Source organism: Caenorhabditis remanei, chromosome X (assembly GCF_010183535.1).
Source record: "Caenorhabditis remanei strain PX506 chromosome X, whole genome shotgun sequence".
In the NCBI taxonomy this organism is placed as follows: Eukaryota; Metazoa; Nematoda; class Chromadorea; order Rhabditida; family Rhabditidae; genus Caenorhabditis; species Caenorhabditis remanei.
Genome location: NC_071333.1, coordinates 18,570,211 through 18,594,809, shown reverse-complemented (window position 1 = coordinate 18,594,809; position 24,599 = coordinate 18,570,211). Strand labels below are relative to the sequence as shown.

At 37.3% G+C, this 24,599-nt stretch overlaps 5 protein-coding genes across 5 annotated transcripts; 2 read left to right on the top strand and 3 right to left on the bottom strand.

Annotated features, from left to right (window-relative positions):
• Nucleotides 1-1,298: 1,298 nt before the first annotated feature.
• Nucleotides 1,299-2,894, bottom strand: GCK72_025758 (uncharacterized protein; the record flags this gene model as incomplete). Its single annotated transcript, XM_003105571.2, has 9 exons — nt 1,299-1,390; nt 1,447-1,528; nt 1,577-1,654; nt 1,698-1,769; nt 1,817-1,942; nt 1,993-2,217; nt 2,275-2,326; nt 2,373-2,458; nt 2,799-2,894. 9 exons carry the CDS (start codon nt 2,892-2,894, stop codon nt 1,299-1,301), a joined length of 909 nt encoding a protein of 302 aa, XP_003105619.2.
• A 1,908-nt stretch (nt 2,895-4,802) lies between these two features.
• Nucleotides 4,803-6,385, top strand: GCK72_025757 (uncharacterized protein; the record flags this gene model as incomplete). The annotated part of the gene is made up of 7 exons (XM_003105468.2): nt 4,803-4,919; nt 5,140-5,232; nt 5,501-5,590; nt 5,647-5,749; nt 5,805-5,910; nt 6,138-6,228; nt 6,275-6,385. The coding sequence occupies 7 exons, from the start codon at nt 4,803-4,805 to the stop codon at nt 6,383-6,385; spliced, it is 711 nt and encodes a 236-aa protein (XP_003105516.2).
• A 926-nt stretch (nt 6,386-7,311) lies between these two features.
• On the top strand, nt 7,312-7,823 carry GCK72_025756 (uncharacterized protein; the record flags this gene model as incomplete). The annotated part of the gene is made up of 2 exons (XM_053736468.1): nt 7,312-7,494; nt 7,578-7,823. The coding sequence occupies 2 exons, from the start codon at nt 7,312-7,314 to the stop codon at nt 7,821-7,823; spliced, it is 429 nt and encodes a 142-aa protein (XP_053580034.1).
• GCK72_025755 (uncharacterized protein) lies at nt 7,351-8,028 on the bottom strand (the record flags this gene model as incomplete). Its single annotated transcript, XM_003105449.2, has 4 exons — nt 7,351-7,500; nt 7,548-7,679; nt 7,724-7,845; nt 7,896-8,028. The coding sequence occupies 4 exons, from the start codon at nt 8,026-8,028 to the stop codon at nt 7,351-7,353; spliced, it is 537 nt and encodes a 178-aa protein (XP_003105497.2).
• Nucleotides 8,029-16,086: 8,058 nt separating this feature from the next.
• On the bottom strand, nt 16,087-22,708 carry GCK72_025754 (uncharacterized protein; the record flags this gene model as incomplete). The annotated part of the gene is made up of 19 exons (XM_053736467.1): nt 16,087-16,218; nt 16,884-17,010; nt 17,065-17,198; nt 17,251-17,518; nt 18,120-18,212; nt 18,269-18,376; nt 18,430-18,544; nt 18,684-18,765; nt 18,816-19,029; nt 19,308-19,480; nt 19,535-20,068; nt 20,125-20,209; nt 20,254-20,420; nt 20,469-20,540; nt 21,243-21,394; nt 21,688-21,795; nt 21,846-21,915; nt 22,384-22,432; nt 22,512-22,708. The coding sequence occupies 19 exons, from the start codon at nt 22,706-22,708 to the stop codon at nt 16,087-16,089; spliced, it is 2,880 nt and encodes a 959-aa protein (XP_053580033.1).
• Between the last annotated feature and the right edge of the window lie 1,891 nt (nt 22,709-24,599).

Here is a 24,599-nt window from a genome sequence, read left to right as displayed (position 1 = left end):
AACCTGACCGTGATGTTGGTAACTGTTCAAGCACGTTAACATGGTCGATGTTGTTTTTTTTTTGGAAATTTTTTGAAATCTTCTTTGACACAGACAACAAAGTGCACAGGAAATCATTTGCTCACTATGTAGAGCGGAATTAAATGAGCCTTTTTCTCTATATCATATTTCAATAGCATGTTCCCAAAATATTCAAAGTATTAAGAAACGAATTTTGGATGAATCGCACATCTATTGTCCAATTCTGGAGTTGATACACTTATAATGTTTTCAACATCCTCAATTCATTTGAATGCAGTACTTGCAACTGTGCTTTTGTCTAACATGACCACGTCACACTTGAGTTTCGAGTTTTTCGAATTTCAATCATCAATCCGAGATGGCAGTCGTCATTCTGAACAACTTCCTCATTTTGTCAAATAAAATTAGTGTAACTCACCAACGTCCTAACTTCTACACGTAATATTCTGCTATTTTATGTGTTCTCCCATTTTTGTAGAAGAACAATGTCGTGGTGAGGTCTGAAATATTCAAAAACCGTTCAAGTTGTTCAATGCGAAGAACGTGCCGATGATCTGGGCACAACATGAGTCATTTTCTCTGAAAATGAATTTCACATGGTACACCGTACCTTCTGTTTGAGATAAACCGTAAAGTTGTCTATACATTGACTAGGAATGTATGTCAGGAAAGAACTGAACCTATCCAGAGCAGATGTCTTCCTTTCTTTTTTCGGCGTTTCATTTTTGATAGGTACATAGTCCATGAACTGAGAATTCCGATAAACTGATATGTTTATGCTGTACCCTCTTGTATTTCACAAGATTTGACCTACATAAATAGTACTGGTTTCAAAACGCGTATCAATAAAATTTTATCGTAATTGAAAAAATAAAAAAGTTAACTCAAATACAAAGGATATTGCGGCAAGTTTATAAAAAAAACATTTTAAAAAACAGAAAAATTAGAGATAAATACTGTTGCAAAACGTAAGCCCAATGCGGGGCTCGAACCCGCGACAACCAGATTAAGAGTCTGGTGCTCTACCGACTGAGCTAACCGGGCGGCGATAGTTTATCTGTACTGTCTACTCTATCAATTCATCACTTCACTTCTCTTCTCCTATCTTTTATTTCTTCTCTTTTGTCTGTTTCTTCATGTTGCGAAATACGACAGCAGCCGCTGCCAAGTGTTGATAAGAATCTTAAGTGGAAGGCAAATGAAGAAATTTTCTCTCAATACAAATTTTGAAATCGAATGTCAATAACAGGCAAATAAGTGATTTATTGAACGAAAAATCATGGGAACTTTTTGGTATCCGTACAAGTCAGACTGTCAACATCGGCGGCTGTCGTCTCAAAGTAGGTGTAATGGTCAGATGCAGTACCGGCTGGAAGAAGTTTTGTAAATAATATGAAATTAAAAATAAAAGAAATAAATGTTTACTTGCAACAGGACACGTGTTAGAAGTGCAGGTAGAGTAGGTGTTCAATGCCACACTGGACCAAGACGTGTAGTGAATGGTTGTCTGAACTTTTTCAATTTTTTGTCGGATACAAAACTGGTTTATACTTACACAGCACGAGAAATAGCTATTGGTACACTGCCCCATTGCGGCTGCACTCCCGAATGTGCAAGTAGAATCCGGGTAGTTCTAGAAAACACATATTGTAATTAGTTCTAAAACTGGTGAATACCGGAATAGCATCATTGAACCAAACGATGTTGAACTTGTCGGCCAGACTAGTGTCCACGTAGTAGGCAAAGTCCTAAAAATGAATTTTAGTAATTTAGCAGTGAGTCTATCCAAAATGACTTCATTTCCACATCTTGGTGCTCCATATCCAAAGTAAAACATCTGATCTGCAGGCCACCACTGTTCCTCTTGGAATCTTACTGCAGCCATCTGTGCTAAGCAGGCTCCCATTGAGTAACCACTGAACTACAAACAAATATGTCAATAAAATTGTAATGCTCCGGTTTTTTTAATACCGAAATATACAAATCACAATATTCCGTCCAAAGTTGTTTCATATAAGCACCAAGTCCGTTATTCCAAAGTCTTCCAAATGCAGTAAGGAAATCCGATTGCACTTGTCCATAAGTTCCAAAATTTGTTAGAGTTTGCTGATTCAATAGTGTAGATGTAGTACTTTCGATATCACTCTCTGCTTTGAATGTTATTCCCAACAGTGTATAAGCATCGTCGACGTCAATCTCAAAAAAAAAATCGTTTGAAACTTGAAACCGTCCACCAAGTCACTGGGTACTCACCACTACTCGACATTTTCCAGCAAATATCAAATCTGAGCAATCCGCTTCAAATCTGAAAGTTTTATAATTACTTTGATTCACTGATTGTAGAAGCATACGTGGCTAGAATCAACTGCCCATAAAACTCAGTTTCCACACATTTTTCCGGGTTGGTCGCTCCAATACACAGCGCCCAAATCAGAAACTGTAAAAGTAGAAATTACAAAAACGTAAGCCCAATGCGGGGCTCGAACCCGCGACAACCAGATTAAGAGTCTGGTGCTCTACCGACTGAGCTAACCGGGCGGCAATAGTTACAATAGCGGCGCAGGTATAACTACTAACGTTTCACGCACGTGGAAAGTTTTGTCTCTCGTTTCACTATTACACTGTGTACATACGTCAGCAAGAGAAGAAAATTACACTAAGGTCGTTTTCCAATCTTTCGAAGTATAAAGTTTGATAATTACTTTTTTTAAAAGTTTCTAACATGATCAATGAAAAATATAAATTTTCAAACAAAATTCCAAATCATTTCCACCTACCCTCCTTCCAGAATCCGAGTCATAATCAACAAGTGTATGTGCTCCAACCACAAAAAGTAGTAGAATGCCTAAAATGGTACGACATCGAACAGGCATACCGATATGAGGTGCGATGGGGATTGAACACGATTTCGTCGATACTCAACATTGTTGAAAACGGATTTATTCCATTGTGTGTGCGTGTATGAGTATAAATTCCGATCAATTTTTTGTTCGTGGCGGGTTGTTGTCAGTCATTGAAACTAAACTTTGTAACAAAAAATAAATTTGTGTAAGGGAGAAAAAAAAAGATTTTTATTTCAGTGTTCAGATCAACTTCAAGGTCAAGTCAAAAAGACCTGATTTGTTATGTTATAAACAAAAATTTATTTGACTTGTTTTTCTGGTGAATGACGTAATTTTAATTTTAACCAGACAGATTACAGTCACATGAAATCTTAAATATTTAAACAAACAACAATTAGGTACCAGACATTATAAGTTAATTTTTTTTTACATAGTTCTCTTCAAAATTCTTTGTTCCCCTTGTTCTCCATGCACATTGAGTTGTCTTGCTCCCTTTCGTTTCATGATCCATGATATAATAATGTTATTTACGTGCTTGGTTTTACACACTAACCCACACATGCGTTTCACTACGACAATTATACAACTTTCTGCCTACTCATACACCTTTGGAACTGACAAACAACTTTCTAGTAAAAGCAGCGTCCTAGCACGGAAGCTTCATCACAACAAAACACCTCTGTTTTTCGAAACGTTTCTAGTGTGTACACACGTGTAGCTGTTACACTGAACCCGGTTGGTGTGTTACGTATCATCGCTAATTGTTGTTATCCTCTCCCCTTTTCATCGAACTATGATTAATTGCATGAAGTGTCAGGAGATAAGTGTACGTATGTGGTCGTTACGTCAAAATGGAAACTCTCTGTGGGAAACTGGAAAACAAGAATAAGCAACATAGTGGGAATCAAAATCTGATATAATACATGTGTACCAAAACAAGACTTCTGATCTATGGCGGTACATTCTTCTTGTTTTGAAATCCGGTGACATACTGGTCCCCATGATATCCCATCACATGTTTTCAATGACTCTATGTACCGGGAAGGGAGTGGGTGAAACATTAGGACTTATGGATTATTGGATGAACTCGGGACGGGGAGTATTTGTGTAAACAATTTTATACGTGGGTGGTGTATCTCTCGTGAAAACAAGGATAATACAATTTGAATGCACTGATAAGTTTAATTTTGATCTTGATGTGAATTGTTTGCCACATTCTCTTTTTGAAGATTTTTATTGAAGAAAATCTAGACTACACACGTTAGAAAAATACACCGTACCAATATCCACTTTCAAAAAGCCCCCCCCCCCGGCGAAATCTGGTCGCACTTGTAAAGGACAACAAATTTGTGCCACCCGCGGTCGCTCAAAATCGCACATTTCGATCTCTGGCAGCATTCCAAGGCGGTTAACAAAAAAACGACGTGCAACACAGCACAGTAAGTGCGTTTTCAGATATCAATCTTCATGCCATCGCATTCTTACCAAACATATCCAGTTTTGTGAAGGCCTTCGATGCAATTTATTGGATCTTAGAGATGTATGCTGAATGGAAAATTTGGTGGCCAAATAAATGACGGCACGCTTGGTCTTTTCTTCACGCTTCCTCCGACTTCCCGCCAATCTGACGTCTCTGACGTTGTCGGTGGCGGAGATAGATCGTATCTGGGATAGAAATCGCGGGGTTGTAAGCTCGGAATGGAAAAGAAGAGAAGAACATTAGCAGATGCATATCCAATGACAGTTCCAACCTAGCTGACGTCTCTTTGTGCTTCACCTAGGCTCCTTCTTTTTAAATTGTTTATATAACCATTTCACATTAGTCTAACTCATAAAATATCTTTAATACAGTCTGGTTTTTTTTCTTTCCACATAACCCACACAGTAATACCATTTAATCCCAGGTAATCTTCAATCCCCTCTACTTTGACCGTTATGATGCCCGCTACCGAAACTCCGGATTACCACGCCACGTATGATGCCGCCATGCAGAATGCGGAAAACCGTGTCTTCCATCTTTTGCACTCTTTGGAATGGCAACTTCATACCGAGAAGGTGAGCAGGGTCCCCTACCCACCAGGGTCTCTCAACTCTCAACCTGTGGCGTTTTGTGTTCATTTGATCTAGAAATGAACCATAAAATCAAACATGAAAGTATATTTTGAGTGTTTCATGTGAAAAAAGTGTGTGATTTGGTTGCAACGTCACACAGTGTATTCCCACAGGATACAAGCTACGTAACATGTGAACTTTTCATATATGTTGACATTTACAGAAAACTGGCAGCATTTGGAGCATGAGATGCAACGTGATGGATAATTACATTTTCCGCTACGAAGGACGTATTCCAAATAGAACGTGTGCTGAGGTATTATGAAGGAACACTTGGGGATTAGAACGCAAAATGGCCAAAAAATCAGTGCTACAGTAGTCCAAGGATAGTAGTCCAGGGATTAAGAGAGTCTTAAATTTTTTAATGTTTCAATGATCAAGCACGGTAGTCGAAAACGAAAAAAACGACACATCTGTTTTTCCATTTTAGACCTACATCGATGAAATCAAAACTCAAAAAAGAAAAAAACGACACATTACTTTTCATAAATATATCAATTGATCGTGCTGAAACTCAATTTCAGGTATCCGCTATGATACATCCCCAAGGCCTCCACCGCAGCAAATGGGACTCTCAATCTGCCGGAACTAGCGTTGTTGAAGAGATCAGTCATGTCAGTTTTCAGTTTTTTTCTGCAATCCGTAGACACCGGAAACCATTCATTTCCAGGATACGTCAGTTATTCTCCACAAAACAAAGGGCCGGATGATGGGCTTGATATCGCCACGGGAGACCCTCGATCTGTGTCGTTTTGCATACGATTCGGTTGATGGTACGTAAAGATAGTGAGGGGAAAAAACATGGAGACTTTATTTTTTTCTTTTCAGGAAGCCGTTCGGTGGTCATGGTTAGTGTGGAGAACGAAAAATCGCCAAAGACCGCCGGAGTGGTTAGAGCTCAGACCTACCCAACTCTTTTGATGCTTAACCCCCTGTGAGTTCAAGCGACCCTTTGTTTCAAAATTCTATCTAACATGATAGAACCATAACATTCCAAAAGTGCATTCGACGAAACAGATTTTTTCAAATGATAACATGTTATTACCACGTAGCAAGGGAATATTACGTAGTTCGTGTTTATCAAGAAAAGAGTATACTGTGTGTTGCTCGCACTTTCAGTTTTTTTGATCTCAAAAGATCAATGAATCGTTTTGATTTTAGAGGAGATGGAGTCAAAATCACCTCAATCGTTCAAGGAGACATGCATCTGCAAGGTATCCCACAAGCACTCATCGACTCAATGATGCCGAAGGTATGAATTATAGCCTGTGCTATTACGCAACTCTGACTAATTTCAGGGAATCGCAAGTTTCTTTGAAGATCTTATAAAATACGCGAACAAAGATGACACAAAGGTCTCTCTGAATCACAATTTGACTGGATGGTGTGGAGCTCACTTGGAAAACTGAAAACTGAAAACTCGTTTTAACTTATTGTTATTATCTTATGTTATGTCTTACCGTATCTGAGCTTATTCACAAATTCATTTAATCTATGAAAACTAAAAAAGTTCTAATTATATCTTATATATTTCGTAATGTTCCAACACACTTAATTCGGTTAGGCGTTCAATGGGTTTTTGTGGTAATGTCGTACTTGTTAGGGGGGAACATTGGTGACTGGAGTGGTATAGTCTCTAAAAACAGCAGAACACAAATTTACTGGTTCAGTAGAACGAAGTTCTCGGAGATTCTGTAAAAATCCGGCATTTCTTACGTTTAACCCATGAATTAGCCACCAAAAACTTCAAAATTCGTCGAAAAAACATTTTCAACCAAACCCAACAAAAATTATTCCCCGTTGTTTGAAACATATATTGGTTTACCTCAATCCCTCCGATTCCCATGTTTGGACGATTTCCGTGACTTCAGAGTTTCCATTTTGAGTACTGAGATCTCACAAAAACCTGAATAACTTTTTTCACAGAATCGTTCTGCAGAATTGGAATACAGATTCGAAATCAGTGCAAAATTTTCGTTCTAATGACCCGACCCATAATTCCCTTCCCTATTTAGCTGTAACCTAAAATCCCAACAAACAACAAACAAAACTGTCACTCTAATCTATTTATTCAACAAAAGTTACGAGTATCTTTCCCATTTCAATAAATATTATCGGTATTATAATTATTAGTTAGCAAAGGGGGTAAAAGAGAGAGGGGGCTTATAATTGAGGTGTGAGAATTAGGATATAATCAGAAAATGTGTACCATACTCGTTCGGAGAAACCGCGAAAATGGTTAAGATCATCGACATTATTGGGGAGGAGTGCAAGTAATTGGAGGAGAGGATTTTGAGATTCAAAAAAAAAGGTGGGAGAAACAGAAACAGGTCAGATGAATTGGGAAGGAACGGAAACGAGAAAAAGAGAGAGATCAGTGGTTGTGAGTCTTGCCAAGGAGAGCCATGTAGCGGCGTTCGTTGGCGTCGAGGATGTCAAAGAGCTCCTCAACTTCGGCTGGGATCTTCTTGATTCTTCCGGTGCTGTAGTCTTCGACGAAGTCGTACCAAATTTTTTCGTACGGCTGGAAATTAGTCAGTTATCACTTGGTTTTTCTGTTTAGCAAGTTACCTTGAGTTCCTCCAAATCCATGGCGAACAGATCCTTGGCGTAGAGATCAAAGTTCTTGACAATGGGCTTTTCCTTGATTGGGAAGATGTTGCACTCCTTCAAGCAGTCGGTTTCGGTGCAGCAGAATTCAGTCTGAAAAAAATTTGGACGTTTGATTTGATCAATGTGAAACTTACTTTGAAGATTTCGATGACTTCCGATGTTTCCAATTTTCCATCCTTGAAAAGTCCGACAGTGTCAGATCTCATCACAGCGTCTTCATCGATGTACCGCTGATTTCCATCCTTTATCAGATAATCTGAAATAAATTGGGGTTCTTCCTGTAAATCCGTAAGTAATTTATGTTACCTTGTTTTGGGCAGCTGAACTTGGTGCTCTCGCATGTTTTGGTAATGATCCTAAAGATCTGGTCATCGGTGAGTGTCGTTCGTGGAGCAGCCAAGGCGCTGGCGGCGAGAAGAAGAAGACAATAGAATTGCATACTGATTGAGATGATGATACACTAAAAACAACACAAATAAATTCAAAAGAGAAGAGATTTTGGAAGATCTCAAAAAAGGGGAGCCTAGAGAGGAAGAACGAGAGCTGATAAAATCAAGGCCCAAAAACCGGTGATAATGGAGCGGAGCGGGCATTTTATACTGGTTGATGACGAGCAGTTTTTAGCAATTAGTATCTCAGACTCCGCCTTCTTTTCTTTTTTCCCCTCGATCTTGCAAAAGGGGCGTGGCGTGTTGTAAGTAGGATGAAAATTGAGAGGAGGGAGAAGCTGAGACTGAGAGAAAGGAGGGGAAAGGAGTTTTGGATTTTGGTTTCACGCTGGAGGTGCCGTTATGTTTGATATATGTAGAATCAAATAGAAATGAGCGGAATGAGAAGTTGGCAGAGGAACAGTAACTAGGAAATAAAACAATCAAAGTAGTTTGGAAAAGTTAAATCAAAGGCACGGAACATTCTCGAATGGAATTCTTGTTGGAGTTTTTAAAACAGGACCACTCAGTATATACCAAATCTGGAGGACACCTGCGTAACCACCTGCGCGGCGTGTGGGGTCCAAAAACGCACAGGATTACACTACATAACGTTCATATGTGCTAATTATTAGTTTTTTTTTGAAAAATTCACATTTTTTTCTTCCCAGTGAAATAAGTAGAGAGAGTCTGCTATTGAACTCTTAGATAATGTTCCTACATTTTTAGAATTGACCTCGTTTTTCTCGAATACCAGAACTCGAGGGCAAAAATTAAATATATGTTTGGAACCAGCGTGTTCTCAGCATTCCAGTGATATTGGTCACGTCTTATACCTCTACGGTCACTCGGTTGCCTTCCCTACTGAGTTATTTGAATGAAAAATTGACAGTTTACAAACATTGTCAAGAGTAATCATATTGTTTCACAATAGTTCCAATTGAAAACTGAAAACGACGAGACATCTTGAGTATGTCGAGCTTAAAGACAAAAACAGTCCATTTTCACTTATCCAGTGTGATTTGTATTACTATGTGCTGTGTTTTCTGTTTTTTCAAGACAGCAGTTGAGCTACCATGTGTAACTTCGACATCAATTAATTCCAGCAGTTTTGGAACTTTCTGGTGCCACTGGCATCCACAAAGTAAAATGAAAAATTCATTTTCTTGTATACTCACAAATTTTCAATGTTTCTTACTGTAATCCAAAATGTATCTGCTGGCAATGGCAGATACCATAAAATCCGTTGTATTCCTGATTATTTTTACCTAAACTTCATATTTCCAAGTTGTACAATCAATGTTTATAACCTCGCTAATTGTTTTCCATGTTTTCACCCCAGAGCTTAATTTTTTGCTTATGAATACATGCACCTTAACAAATTGCACTCTTTGGAAATAGGTATATAAAGACCTTTTGTGCTTATTCCGTACTTCCTGTTCGTGATGTTGTTGTTTTGTGTAGCAAACCAATTTTTCCCCGGGTCAAAAATGGTCAAACTGAAATTGACACGTAATCCACGGAAAACAGATTCTAGAAAACGTCAAAACTTATAATAGTCCAATAACACTCCACTAACAACCTTCAAAAACACACGAATATGGTTATTTCTGGAACATTCTCCCTGTTATTTTCATAAGAACCGCGCTGTAATTGTATTTTTCTCAATTTGTGGATAAATCACTGGACCAAAATTAAATACTCTCAATGAATTGTTTTCGAAACGTCATTCTCGTATCAGAAATCTCTAGTTTGTTATTTTTCTCTATTCCGGATCTAAATGTGTCACCAGCTAAAACTTCTGTACTTCTAACACTTGAAGGGATTCCGAATTGTTTTTGGAATGAGGATTTCAAGCCAAAAGGTTTCAAATGTCTTTTTAAAGTTTTAAGGTTTCTCTATTCTGACTTTTGAATGTTGAAAAATAGATGACAAATAGAAATCCTATTTGTTGAAAAACTACAAGATCAAAGTCGAACCCATGAATAATTTCGGAAAATCCCAATACCCCGTGTTTTTCATAAACAAAAAACCGTTTGATTCCTTTTTCATCTAATCTACACAGATTATCCACTATGATTGTCCCTTATCTCCCGGTACCAATTGTTCTGGCTAAGATTAGGATTTGGTGAATAAACATGAGAAAGCCTACACGTGTAAAACATTCATCATTCTATTCAGTGTTCACTATACAAATACATTAATCTCAATTCATGAATTGAGTATGATTTCATTTAACCGTTTCAGTTCTGTTGGACTTTTATTGATAACAAAACGAGAATTGAGTGTTGATTCATAGAAAACGAGCTAAATCTGGATCCAGTGGTCCTGTGGATCCAGAAGGAAGTAAAAATTCAGATTGAATGCACTGTACCATAAATCAATTTCCAACCAGAAAGTGTTAAAATTGGTACACATGTTTCTTATTAGAGTGATTCTATACATATCAATTTGATTACCCACATCATTCGTGAGAACTTTGCTTTAATCTAAATCTGAAAATAATGCACTCTATCTTTTCTAAATTCCAGAAAAGTCATTTTTTGAGAAAAAAAAACGTTCTGCAAACCTTGTCTAGACTGATTTTGTAAAATCCACAAAACTACTACGTCGACAAGTTCGGGACAAAAATAGAAATGAAAACAAAGAAAAACTTTGAAATTCGATCTGATGCATGGATTGCTTTGTGATTTAGATGAATAATGCAACAAAAACGAACTTCTGATCAAAAATAGCTAAGGGTATACTGTAGCCAAATTAAAAACTCAAATGTCAAATTTTCCTCAACAAGTCAGAAAGCCTAATCTTGATTACTGTAGCTGCACACATCAGAACACTAAGATCTCATTAATCAGCAGAACTACCAGTCACTACAGATCTTGATCAGGTCACTTAATCTTCTAAGTACTGATTGAATATTGGTGTTTTGGTGAAACACAAAACATGCAATGCCACCCACAAAGCTGATCAGAACTCGTTCTGACGTGTTCTTGTAGTAAGAATCTGTTGAACAACATTCGATTATTGCAATCCATTACTTCAACGATCAGCTTGATCTTCAAAAGTGTTTCAGTTGTTGTTTATTATTTCTAAACATCGAAATGACATCGTGAAGAATACCAACACCCAACATCAACTAGAATGAATGAAGTAATTCCATTGAATAATATAATTAAATATGGAGAGTGTCGTAGAGGAAACTACGTAGAGCTGCTATCCATCTCTTTTTTTAATGCAATTGTTTTTTTTGTGGGGGTGGTGGTTTTATATTACATCATTGTTGAAATAGTGGAGCGGAAATTATTGGGAAATGTCATAACCAAATTAGAACCAATAATAAAAGAAAAGAAGATGAAAAAAAAATAAATTGCAATTCCGAAACGATATGGGACAATTATTTGCAACACTTGCCTACGATCTTTCTGTTATCAGCGCTAGCATTTGTACACTTTCTAATAGTACACATGACGCAATTAATATCATCTTGTACATACGTTATATTGTAACCAAACCTTCATCTATTTTTGATCTTCTCTTGGGGCCCAAGGTATACGGTATCTTAAACTTAATGAGCGGATGTAGATAATCCGCTGGTTCAGAATGCGGAAACATTCTTTAATGTGGTTGGATTTAGGATTAAAGAACAGCCAGAGACTTAGTTTTATGGTTATTTACAGATGAAATAATCATCCTATGAAAGTTTATTTATCCGGAAATAGTGATATTTACTTTCAAGAAAAGTAAATAAATTTGTAAAAATGAAAAGTTGATAAAATCATGTTTCATGATAAAACAAGAATCACGCCAGAATGGAGTAGTGGAACAAGAGAGTGTAACGTATTTCATACTCCAACGCCATTTCATATTGTTACCGAGTAGTTTTGATATTGTGGATGATTCTAAATAATCTAATGTTCACAACTCTCAAAAACGGAAGAACGATGTCTTCCTTTTTATTTTCAAAGTCGAGGGAACAGAAGGAATGGTAGCACTCATTACTGTATTGACACTTTTCCAAAATTGTTGCTTTCTAGACACATTACTTAATTATGAAAAAATTAATTATGCCGATAACAAAGGTCCAATGGTCCAACCTCGAATCTGTTTGTGATTGTTTCAGTCTTTACGTTAGACTCTCAGAATTGAAAAAAATTCGAGAAATTACTGATTTTACGGATACTTTGTTACCAACCGTTCACAGATATCCAAATTTTTTAAACTGATGTAGTAAGTATTTCCTCCCAATTAAGATATTCTCACATTTTTAGGAAATTGACACTAAACATTTCATGTATATTTCATCTTCGATACCCATTCATTTTTCAGCACATCACTTTTATATCTTTTTACTCTTATCATCATTGATCACTACGTATGCGGACCTACAAACTACTGCACGATCATTCATCAAATTGAATCTTGTATGCAGAAAAAATGGGATTACAACCGATTTGATTTTTGAATTCAGGGTGGTCTCATTGGAAGGAAGCAAAACCTAAAGCAGTTTCATGATGCGAGATTTTATTGCCTGAACAGAACTAAAAATGACGCGAGGTAAATAGAGTATTACCACACTTGTTAAAAATTCTAAATTTTTTAATTGCGATCATTAGGAAAAGAATGTAGAGAAAGATAAAAATAACCTTTAAAAACTTGAAAGATGATCCCAGTCCGGAAGATCGCTAATGATCTAACGTAATGAAACTAAAAGTCAAGAATTATCTAATGAGGATATCTAAAAAAGGATACTTGACATTTGCATTTGTGACGTTCTTCTCCAATTCCTATCTTCTTTTCACTCAACCTTCCAAATTGGCAACATTCAGAAGATATTTGTTCCATTCACAGCTATTTCTCCAATTCCACTTTTTCCTCTCCTCGCTCATCACTTCTTTCTTCTTTGAGTCTCCCTGCGCGCAGTCTTCTATTTATAAAGAACGAGAGATAGCGAAAAAGAAAGAGACCACTATCGAGGAAAGATCATTTGGGCTGCACTGCGAAGAGGATATAGGCAGGGTAAGGGAAGGGGTGCCCTGGCCGAATACGTCTTCTCTGAGACCTCCTTGCATCATATCTCGCAACGACCCCTATTTGGAGAGGGTAAAGGAAAATTGATGTTGCAAAACGAAGGGTTGTCGCTTTGCAAACGGTGTACACGAGAGTGGAGACGTTAAAAGAAAGGGTGCTAATTCCGTTTAACGTATGGTCGGGAGACGTTTGACAAGAGAAGCTCATGGGGGTTGTAATTTTGAAATCATTCGTAAATTGCTACCAGGCATTAAGGACAGTTTGATTAAGCAGATCTCAAAAAAATTTTTCATGCTCGTCACTTGTCTCTGAGAAAATCTTCGGGGTTTTACATGGCTTAACCACAGGGGTGAAACTTTAAGACTGTTTTTCTCGGCGGCAAGTGACGAGCACAGAACAAATATCTGGGATTTGCCTAATCAAGCTGTCCTCAATGCCTGGTAGCAATTTGGAATGATATGAAATGAAAACACATCTATAAAGAAATGCATCTCTTAATTTGAGACTCAAATAGTCTCAATGACGTGATGAACTGTAACTCAACCATAAGGGACCGGAAACTACAAATCTGAAATCTTCACAAAAGCTGACCAAATTTGACAATCAGTGGAGTGACACCGGGAACTTTTATTAAAGTATATCATTTTTCACTTATCACAGCAAAAGTTAACAAGATTTCAGACAAAACAACATAAATTGGGCAGTTCTAAGAAATTGGAGAAAATCTAATCAACTTAAAAGTGTTCCAAAATAGGATGTCGCTCTTTATGTTATTCTTTGAAGTTATAATACGCATCTTATCCCGATGAACTTTTCATACGCAATGACAAAAAAGATTTCATGCAGAAAATGAATAAAAAATATGGGAAATTTCCAATTCTAGGGAAATCTCTATGAATTTTTTCAAAAATCAGGTTTGTAATTGTTTTGAATCACAAAACAATCAAATCAAGTCTTGCTTGTAACGCGATCGCTCAGCTTTCCAATTTCAAAACTTGTTATTGCTCTGTTTATCACAATTGGTAGAAGTCAGAACCAAAATTACGTCCAACAACAATATTTGGACCTTGTTTTGAATTATAACTCTCAATTACTCAGGAAAAATAATATACTGACGTATCTATTCAATTTTCTTTCTTGGTAATATCATTTTTATTCTGGTCAGATTTTGATTGGATGACTACTGTTGGTTACCATAACCTTACATATCCGCAAAATATGTTTTTGGAACACTGAAGTGGGGGCTTACACAAACTGAGGAACTAAAAATGTGACCCATTTGGTTTGGGTTACGGTAGTGTTCGAACACAAGATTCTTTGCTTTCTAAATAACAAAATGTGAAAAACATATTTTTTCACAAAATATTACAATAGTTTGAGAACGCTGAATGAGCTCCTACTGTTTTTGTTTCACTAATGAGCTTATCATGTGAAAAATGAATATCTATATCTATATCTGCAGTGAGATTTTGAACAAAAAATATGTTTATAATTTTGGGTCTTGAAAAAACTAATCATCCAATGATCAAATCAAAACAGATCCGGTTTGACAATGTTGACTCACAGATTCTGAAAATGTCAAGCTGTCTTATCTATGACTTGTAATGTTATGCTACAACCGAATATATACCGTTTCAGATGTCTATCCTCACATCTAAATAAATGATCCGTGTTTTGATATATGTTGAAGCTACCGTAGTCTTTTTCATAAGATTAACTTTTTTGACTATTCTATTATAAAGAAAACTTAATCTCAGATCAAAAAATAGAAAATGATATTACCTAATCCTATAAGTGAACTCAAAGATAAAAGAAACCTATTTTTTGCAGATTTCTTGACAGAAACTTTAGATAACGATACTATGGAGTCTTAATTTTTCCTTCTGAATGCCTAGTTTGACTTTATTTGTACAGGATGGCTCAAATTACTACAATTTTAGCTCTTCCTATACGTCATCTGTTCTTTCTCCATGGTTAATGTCAAAAGTCTAAATCGACCAAAGGAAGTGAAGTGAACTGTGAATGCTCTAACGCAACGGTACCTTTTTTTGAAAATATGACGTTTCGTTTGAAGTTTTGATCTACCCGACTTTTGGTACTAATACCCACATCGGCGAAGCGTGTTCAAACAATTTTCAAATGTCAACTTTTCATGCACCCACTCATAAACATCCGGCAAAAAGGATAAATTTCCTCTTCCAGAGAAAATGTCACGAATGGATTTAGAACTTCATCTCCAGATGATGATGTATATGTTTGCGTTGTGTGTGTGTTCTAGTATGTAATCTCTACAACATGAAAATGCCAGAGCAACGATTTGTGGGAATGACGCATCCGGAGAATAAAGAGCGAACCTACGTTGCAGTCTATTTTGGGTGCTCTTTTTGTTGCGGGTTTTTGTTCGCTACTCAATGTGACAAATGATCAGAAAACCAATTTGTCCATGGGGGGGTTTGAAAGAGGGAAGTATATTATTAGCCGTATTAGTTTTTTCGTTACAATTCTTATCTATTATCTTATTTTGGTTTTATTTCATCCAAGATTGCCGTGCAAAACAATACCGAGGAAGAAAAACAGCTGAAGTCAGAAAATTGAAAAAACAATCGAGGGATCTGAAAAATGGCTAAATATGCTAGAAATTTTTGAATGATTCGAATCGACGCAAGTTTTATTCATAATACAGGCAAGGACCAAGGGAAAGGGCATTGTTTCCGACGCATTTACAAAAAAGTTACAAATAAACAAAATAAATATCACAGGTACGCGTAATAAAAAAATGGGCATGAGAATTTGAAAAAAAAAACCTATATCGAGTAGGAAAGTTTCGAGTTCGGAATAGAGATAGAGAGAAAGCAACGGGGGTAAAGAATACAAAAAAGGAGGGGACATTTATCACATGGTGGTTAGAAATTGAATAATTATGACTTTTTCGTTGGGTGGGTTGACTGGATGGGAGGGTTTAACACAATTTTAGACGAGATTTTGAAGATCAATAAAGAAAATTGAAAATAATGGATATAAAATAAGTTATAAAAACATTTTCATTTTTTTAGTTTCTGATTGAACATTGCTGCCATTGATCGAACATCGATTTTCTCTTCGGCTTCCGAATTGTCGTTTCCTTCGTGTGTGGTGGTAGTGGTTTTTGGTGGTTTTGCAGGAAGAGATGGTTTCTGAAATGTATGATCACTTTAGATTATCGTGGTAGATCAGAAGCGATATGTGCGGTGGTAAGGAACTGTCAGATTGTAATGGATGGACTATTAGGATTACATCCTACGCAAGTAGTTCCTAAGTAGATCTAAGAAGTATAATTTGGATGAATGCGATTAGGCGTCACAGGCGTTGAGCCCGATAGTTATAATTCATGTTCGAAAGTCCTACATACAAATTGAATTGTTTTAGGGACCACCGTAGTTTTTCTATGACAGTCTGGCCTATGACAGTCCGGCCTCTCTACGAGATAGAAAATACATTATTTCGGAAGCTTTTCAAACACTGACGTATTTTTTATGTTATTCCCAACAAATTAAGGTATTTCCATGCCTTCAAATGACAGAGATTGGACACCTATACATACTCCAAAACCCTACCGGCTACTAAAATAACTGGCTAAAAATGAAGTTCTAGACTCGATAAATCTAAAAATAGTCATTTTCCGATTTTTAGACATCTACTTCGAAAAATCCATGACTGGAACTGAAAAAGCCAAGTTTTAGTATTTTTTGCGATTGTCGAAAATCCAGGGGCAGTTAGAACACCCTATATTTCCATAAGGATTTTTGTGTTGCAATATTCTCTTGAACTCAAATGTTTTTGCACGGCACTGTATACCTACCGCATGAGCTGGCGGTGGTGGTGGTGCTTGTTCAGGTCGTATACTTTCATTCCTACGTAGACTCGTTGAACTGCTAGTCTTTGGCTTCTCCTTTGGTAGTGGGGGCGGCAACGGGAGACTTTTGTTTCTGCAAAAACGTGACATTCACCAAAATGCACAAATTGATATAAATTTTTCTCACAGCTGATCAAATTTCGTTTTCTTCTCCTTCACAAGATCCTCGTTTAATTTTGTCAACACGTCATTGTTGGGTCGAGGAACGGGAGGTGGTTGAACATTGGGTCGGAGGGAACCGGTTCGAGTGTTAAATGACGCCTGGAAACGGGGGAAAGTTGAGTTTCCGGGATACAACAATGAATAAACTTACCGCTGAATCACTCCTGAAACTATCTGCCACTGGGTATAGTTCCACATGCTGGTGTTCCACTTTCTCATTATTCTGTTCTTTTTCACTTGAATTCAAAAGTGGAGTCGGGCTGGAAAGATTGGGATTTTTCAGAGTGACCATTGGTATTGATGGAGGATCGAAGCGAGGTGGTTGACGGCAGCAGGAGTTGTAGCAGTTTCGTGGATGAGCGGGTTGCGCGACTGCCACGTGAGAATGATCTTCGCCCCACATTGCGGTGAAACTTTGGCTGAAAGTTGGAAAAATTAGTGAGTACTGTAGATATGAGACAATAGTGGTGAGATGGGTACAAAAATTGGCTGGTAATGTAATGTCTGGTTGAGGTATTATGAAATTCGAGAAAATTTTTATACTGATAAACCAATTTAACCAACAGTTATTTTTCAACATTTTTGTTTTAAATCAACCATTTAAGGATCCCGGGTCGAGAAAGAGTTACAGGTCATATTGCAAAAATGAGCATTTTCAAGACTCACAAAATTAACGGTTTTCTGAATTTTTTTTCTAATTTGTTCTGTTGTACTTGCATTTCCAATTGTGCGGAATGTTTCAAATTTAAGACACATCACAAATTTTTTTGAAAACAAATTCTGAAATTGACCTTACCAACATCATCTTTGCATGCGTACTCAAAAGTGCAACTTTTGAAAACTAACAAAAAAAGTAAAACCTAAATTTTAAAAGTTTCCGTTTTAGTGGTATATAAATATTCCTCGACCCGGCTTAGATAGTAAACTTTCAAAAATTTCAAATCTTAAGATACCTGGATATCTCAGAATAGGAACCAAATGTTTTCTAACCTTGCCTGGCCATGTTTGTTATAAACTCACCGAATTCTTTGAGCATATGGTGGCGGTGGTGCTTTCCGGACTGGTACCAAATCTCCATGGAGGTCAAACTTCTTCTTGACAACTGCCCACCATCTGAAATGAAGAAAATTGATAGTTCTATATCTTAAATCTTGAAGTTTGAAACTCACTCAGACACTAAATTCCTCTTCCTCTTAACTCGATAATATATACAAAGACCACCAATCAAGAATCCAAACAAGAAGAAGAACAAAAGGAATGTGGAGGACAGCGTGATTCTAAAAATCCATATATAAATATTTAATTGGATCAATGATCACTATGTTCTCACCCTCTGAACTTGTACGCTTCATTACTATTCACGGAACCTCCGTATCCAGGAATTTCGCATGCAATTCCACCAAATCCCCGTTCACAATGACAATTTCCAACGTTGTTGCAGACACCTAAATGTTTGGAAACTTAATCTTTTCTTTCGGTTACAAAGTGTCAAATTTTGTTCATCGTTCTCTATAAACAAACTTTTGGTCACACTAAACTACTGGAGGCGTATAATCCAAAAGTTCGAATTACCAAATAACAAACCTCGGAAATTGCAGTCGTCCAAACATTGCGCCGTCACTTTGGTGATCTTCTCCTTCTTTTGACACTTCTGACCAATACACATCTGAAAATGAAGAAAGTTATTAAATCTCACACTCAGAAATATATCTATACCTGCTCTTCACCACACATCGCACCATCTGGCACGAGTCCTGGATCAGGAGCGTTAAGACCACCGTATGCTGATTTGAAGACGTAGCAAAACTTCTTATCATCACGTTTCAGCGCAGAATAAACCGTGCTATGTGAGAAGGTCACCGAACCCGGATCTCCAAAAATTGGACGCTCAGCTTGAGTTTCACATTGCAACAGTCCACATTTTGCATTTCTGAAAACCCATAAATTTGGATGAAAGTCGAATAAATGGACTAAAAAAGTGATTATCCAACCGTTTTGTCTAATTTTTCCAAATTAAGTGATTTATTGCTTTAACTTTCTATTTTAGCTGTTTCCGGATCATTTTCACAATTATTACATCATCTGAGCAAAAATTTCGTTTGAAAATCGATTTTTCATCATTTTTTCGTAAAATCCCTATTGTTTTGTTTTTTTCCTCTGCTTCTTCTTCCTGTTTTTCCCTTTTTCGGCATAATGTGGTCAACTCACTCTGACTCGCATTTTTTGATCTCCTTGGTATGTGCATTGGTACCACAGTTACCATGAAAGCTTCCTTCTGTGTTCTTACGGTAACAGTTGTCATCTCCAACGTGTCCAGTGGGTCCCCAAAGTTTCGCACACTGATCGTTGCGACTACCACATCCACCTTCGTAACAGAACTCCTGGAATTATGTTTTTGTTATGTAAAGTGTTATTTATTTCTCAGTTTTTCTCACCAAATCTCTTCCGGGACATGTTGCACCATTCTGAACGAAAAAGTCAGCAGGACACTCGTTGGTTTCTCCATTGCAAAACTCATCGAGGTCACATATTCCAGTTGCTGCACGACATACTGTAGCTCTCGGCTTTGGTTTACATGTTTTCAGATCACAGCAGTCTCCTGATGCACATTGAGCCTCTCCAATCAATTTACAAGTGCTACCATTGCAACAGTGATTGTCACATTTCAATGGTCCACAATCACATTCTTCACCAGCTTCCACAATACCGTTTCCGCATTTGGCGTCACTTGGTTTCTGACCAGGCTCGTTGAACAGACACAAGTCAATACCACGATTGAATCCGCTAGCAAGATTTTTGACACTGCATTCAGACCACACCTCCATATGTCCGGATTGTGGATTCATGATGCATCTTGGCATAGGACAGTAGCAGACATCTTTGTCATTCGGGTCATGGTCCATACCAAATGTGTGACCTAGTTCGTGAGCGAAAGTGGCGACTGTCTCTACGGTGTCGTTATTGTGGTCCTGGAATTCATGAATTAGTTGGGAAAGTTCGAGAATAACTAGAATGAATAACTAACCACATAAATTCCGCCAGAATAGTCATACGAGCACATCGTTCCTTTGTACGCCTTGCCGACAACACCTTCATCGAATTTCAGTGTTCTGAAATAATGTTGTCATTCAATTTCTAATGCAATAAAACTCACGTTAACAAATATCCAGTGTCAAAAAAGTGGTCTTTCAGCAGAATCTTCTTGTAATCCATGAAATTGTTCAAGGTTTCCTTTGAATCTGCGAGCACCGAGATTTGGTCTCCCTTCTTCCATATTTCCGAGTAGACAAGTGTGATTCGGATATTGAGTGGATAGTAGAGCTGAAATAGAATAGTTTGTTAGATAAAAATAAAATTGAAGGTACTAACCGAATTCAGGATGTTCATAGTTTGCTGGATGTAGTCATTGACTTTCTTCTCGTCCGAGTCGTATTTGGTGTACTGAAAATTAGTTTTCTTGGTAATTCCGAATAGTGTTTATTTATTTATTAGTGACAATAACTGATTCTTAATTCAAATATTTCATTTTTGGGATTGAAATCAGCAAAGTGCTAGCAAAAATTACTCTGCGGATAGGAAAACGCTGTTATTTCTAGCTCAAATAGTATTTTTAAAAAATTTTAATTGTAAACATGTTTTCCGTAGTCTTACTTAGATCTAGTCAAATTCCAGGTACATTTGACTATTCAAGATAAGTGTCAAATAGTTTTTCTTGGAACAAAAAGTAAGGAAACAAGTAAACAATTTGGCAGAGTACCAGGCGTGCAACGGGTCGGGCCGATTTGAAATTTTTCATCTACTTGGACGGGTCGATCCGGGTCTCAGTACAAAAATGTGAACGTTTTTTGTTTTTTTTGCAAAAAAGTCGAATTTTCGAGTATGTTTTTGAATATAGATAAAAACTCAAGCGTACATAGGATTTTGACTATTTTTGATAAAAATTTCAAAAATTATGCACATTTTTGACTCCGGGCCGGTTAGGAGTTTCGCAATTCTGCAGAGTACTATACATGTACAGACCTTCCACAGGGCACTAATTATTTTTTTAAAAACTATTTTGTTCTAATTTTGACTCATTCTCTCTTTTTCCCCGCGTTCAAGTTTTTCCATCGTTTATTTATTATTCACTACTGAATTACTCACCACTGAATAATCGGCGACCAGCGCCAGCTCGACATAACGTTTCCGTCCATCCAGATGTTCCTTGATGTACGATGGATTACGGTCAATCACAGTATTCGGTTTTCCAGCTTCTCGTTTCCGTCGGGAAGCCGATGTCACCAGTGAACCGAGATCTAAAATTTTTTTTTTAAATCTATATGTTATATTCTCGTTCATGTCTCGCTCCTATACAACTTCTTCACTAATTCCATTCTTTGGTCTGAACACCCATTAATTGGAACGGTGGTTGTGGAGAGGTACAAGATTAATGTTGCATGTTCAGACACAAGAGAAAACTGGTTTCCATCTGTTACACTCTCTTTCTTTTTGAGAAATGTACCGTGAACGGGACAGTAAACCGTTTCACATTGAATTTGAATTTCAAGTAGGAAACAACGTTTCGAAAACTTCAAGAGGATTAACTCACCACAATTGTTTTCAACGTATGGCGTTAATACGAAAGAGGATGAAGACCCGTTGGAAGTAGTGGAGAGACCGAATCGATTAGTTTGGGTGATGAGAAGACCGGTGATGTCTGGAAATGTTTTTTTTAAATATTTATTTTATCATGTGCTCAAATTCAACCTTTCGGATCACATAACGACAATGCGTGTCTTCCATCTTCTGTGACACCCGCGAAATGGCAATGCGATATCTGAAAATTGAATTGAATGACCATTGTTTCAATTTTTAAAGGTGTGGATTTCTAGTTTAGTACTTTGTAGATATTTGATATTATGAAAATTGGAGTACTACTCCTTGGGTTGGCCATAGAGAAACCGTTTTTGCAAAGATAAAAACGAGCGCATCGGTAACACAGTGGTAGTGCTGAGGAGACTTAATCTGTTGACGGTGATTCCATCCTGGTGTAACCGATTTTTGACAATTTCTCGCTTAAAACCTATAGGCAAAACATCTTCTATATGGTCAACCCAAGGAGTAGTACTCCAATTTCCATAACATTAAAAAAACTTTTGTTCCTTTTGATTTCACAGTATTTCGACACTACTTCTACATAAAACTCGATTTTAAAACTAGTTCAGGGTCAGTCCGCCGTTTTCTTTATGAGGGTAGAAGTGTTGAGGAAATAGAATAGACAAACAAATACACTCTTGTTACTTACCAAAGATGAAGTCGATGGGTCGTCGGCGATATTGGCGGTGAATAGTTCTCTGTAAGAAGAAGAAATTGGATTGAATATAAAACTCAATTGAATGAGTAAACACGACACAAAATAATATGAAAACTGACCTATCCTCCTCAAATGGTATGTACACACGTTGTCCACTAGTGGTCGTTATCACCAAATTAAACGACGGGTTATTGAGCGCATTTTTGACTAGAGATGCGGGAGTTTGAGTCTGGCCGTTTACTTCCAGACGGACTGGACACTTCACCGGGTTCCAATGACGACGACTAGATAATTTCAAATCAAGTGTATCAGTCATGGTTAGGGCATACTGAAAATTGATGATATAAGTAAAAGGTAACGGGAACAGATAACGAATAAAAGTTTGAATAACTTTGATAACAAATTTTTAGTAAAAAAGATCACTACTTTTGCTCGAGATTCCCCAAAAACTTCCCAAAAACTTGAGAATATCGAGCGCGTGTTCTTTTCTTTGTTTGTTTACAGATTCGTCGAGAATGGGAAAAAAGAAAAGTCAACAAAAACACAAGTCTAGTTTCTGTATTGTCACGTGTCGTCTCATTAAGACAACTTATCCAGTGAAATTGATATCAAAAAAGACAAAAAAAAAGTGAGAAGGGAGAAGAAGAAAAAAGATTTGATATGAATGAATGAATCACACACACACGCGCGTATCATGTATCAACTTTGTCAGTTGTCTGTCTTGTTTCTGAAATACCGAGAGACCAAAACGTAGTAATTTCATGCATTTTTGATTGGCGAAGAAAAGGGCGAACGGAGAAAATAAGAGAGATGGCTAGCTGTCAAAACGGAACAAACGGAAGTAAATATTCATCAAAAATAAGAAATGGGATAAATGACAGCGCGCAGCTAATGTTGTACTTAATTTGGTCACAGAAGACAGACAGATATCTCCGCATAGAAAAAAAAAACATTGCGAAATCGGGGGAGAGCGCAGCTATTGGTGTGATGGGTGAACAGAAGCAAAAAAGGCGAGAGAGAGTGTGAGACGCAGAGACGCGGCTAGTTTTCTTGGTGGGCCGTTTGGCGGGCAAGACGCTCCCTGCAAGTGAAGAGGAAGGCTGTCTCGTATGCGGTGGAGGGGGGGGGGAGAGACAATGGGAATACAAGAGGTTGTCGAGAGAAATAACGGTCGGAATGAGTCGAAGAATTGAGACCGAGTGTCCGGCGGGTCCGGACACCCCCCAGAGCGGTCATTTCATTTCCTGGTGTGTGCAAGAAAGATGAAAGAGAGATAGGAGGAGGGAATGTTGGAGTTAAGAAAGTTGGAACGAAATTGAAGTATGTAATATTTTTTAAGTCTAAGGGCTTGGAAACAGGTTATTGTGTAACTTATGAAAAGTTTTATTCTTATATTAACGCAACCAACTGAATTGCAGCATCTCTGAGCTCAGGTACTGTAAAAATGTAATTTAACAGATATCTCCCTTATTCACGAGCGTTGAAAAACTATTGATTACAAATCTCAGTTTGACCTTGGGCTAACATAATTTTTGCATTTTTCTACATGCTTATGTAGAAAAACTGTAAAAAGGGGGAAGATTGTAGGAAAATGAGGGAAGAGTATGTTAAAAAATACATGTTTCTTTTCCACCGCTTGTGAATTAGATAAAAATGACCTAAATTACCCTATTACCACCAAAAACCAAAAGAAAAAAAATATTCTGGCCTGATGTGAGTTCGGTCACAATGGGCGCTTGCACTTTCACAGAGAATGGTCAAAGTCGGCAGAGTCACAAAGGAAAAAACCCGCATGGTTAGGGCAAACGAAATCCGGTCTTTTGACACCACCATGTGATGTTTTTTTCACCACTCTGCCATTGTTACCTGTGTGAAAAAAAGATGAGTCAGTAGAAGGAGGAAAATAGGCTTAGGGTTTTTTTATTTGAATTTATTTATTGAAAGAAGGGCACTTGCCACTTATACTTCAAAGCTAAAATTTTTGGTGGACTAAGAACGAATATTCAGAAATATTGTTGTGTCACTTTTCCAAAAAGGAAACGCTTATATAAAAACTGTTATTGGCAATAAAAGTTGAGAATTCCTATTCCAATACACTCAAAATATTGGTACTGACTCATCTTTGACAGGTTTCCGGCTGCTTTTATCAGTATTTTGTGTCGATGTGCAATGTGTCATGTGTGAGTTTTGTGTAAACTGAAATTCGA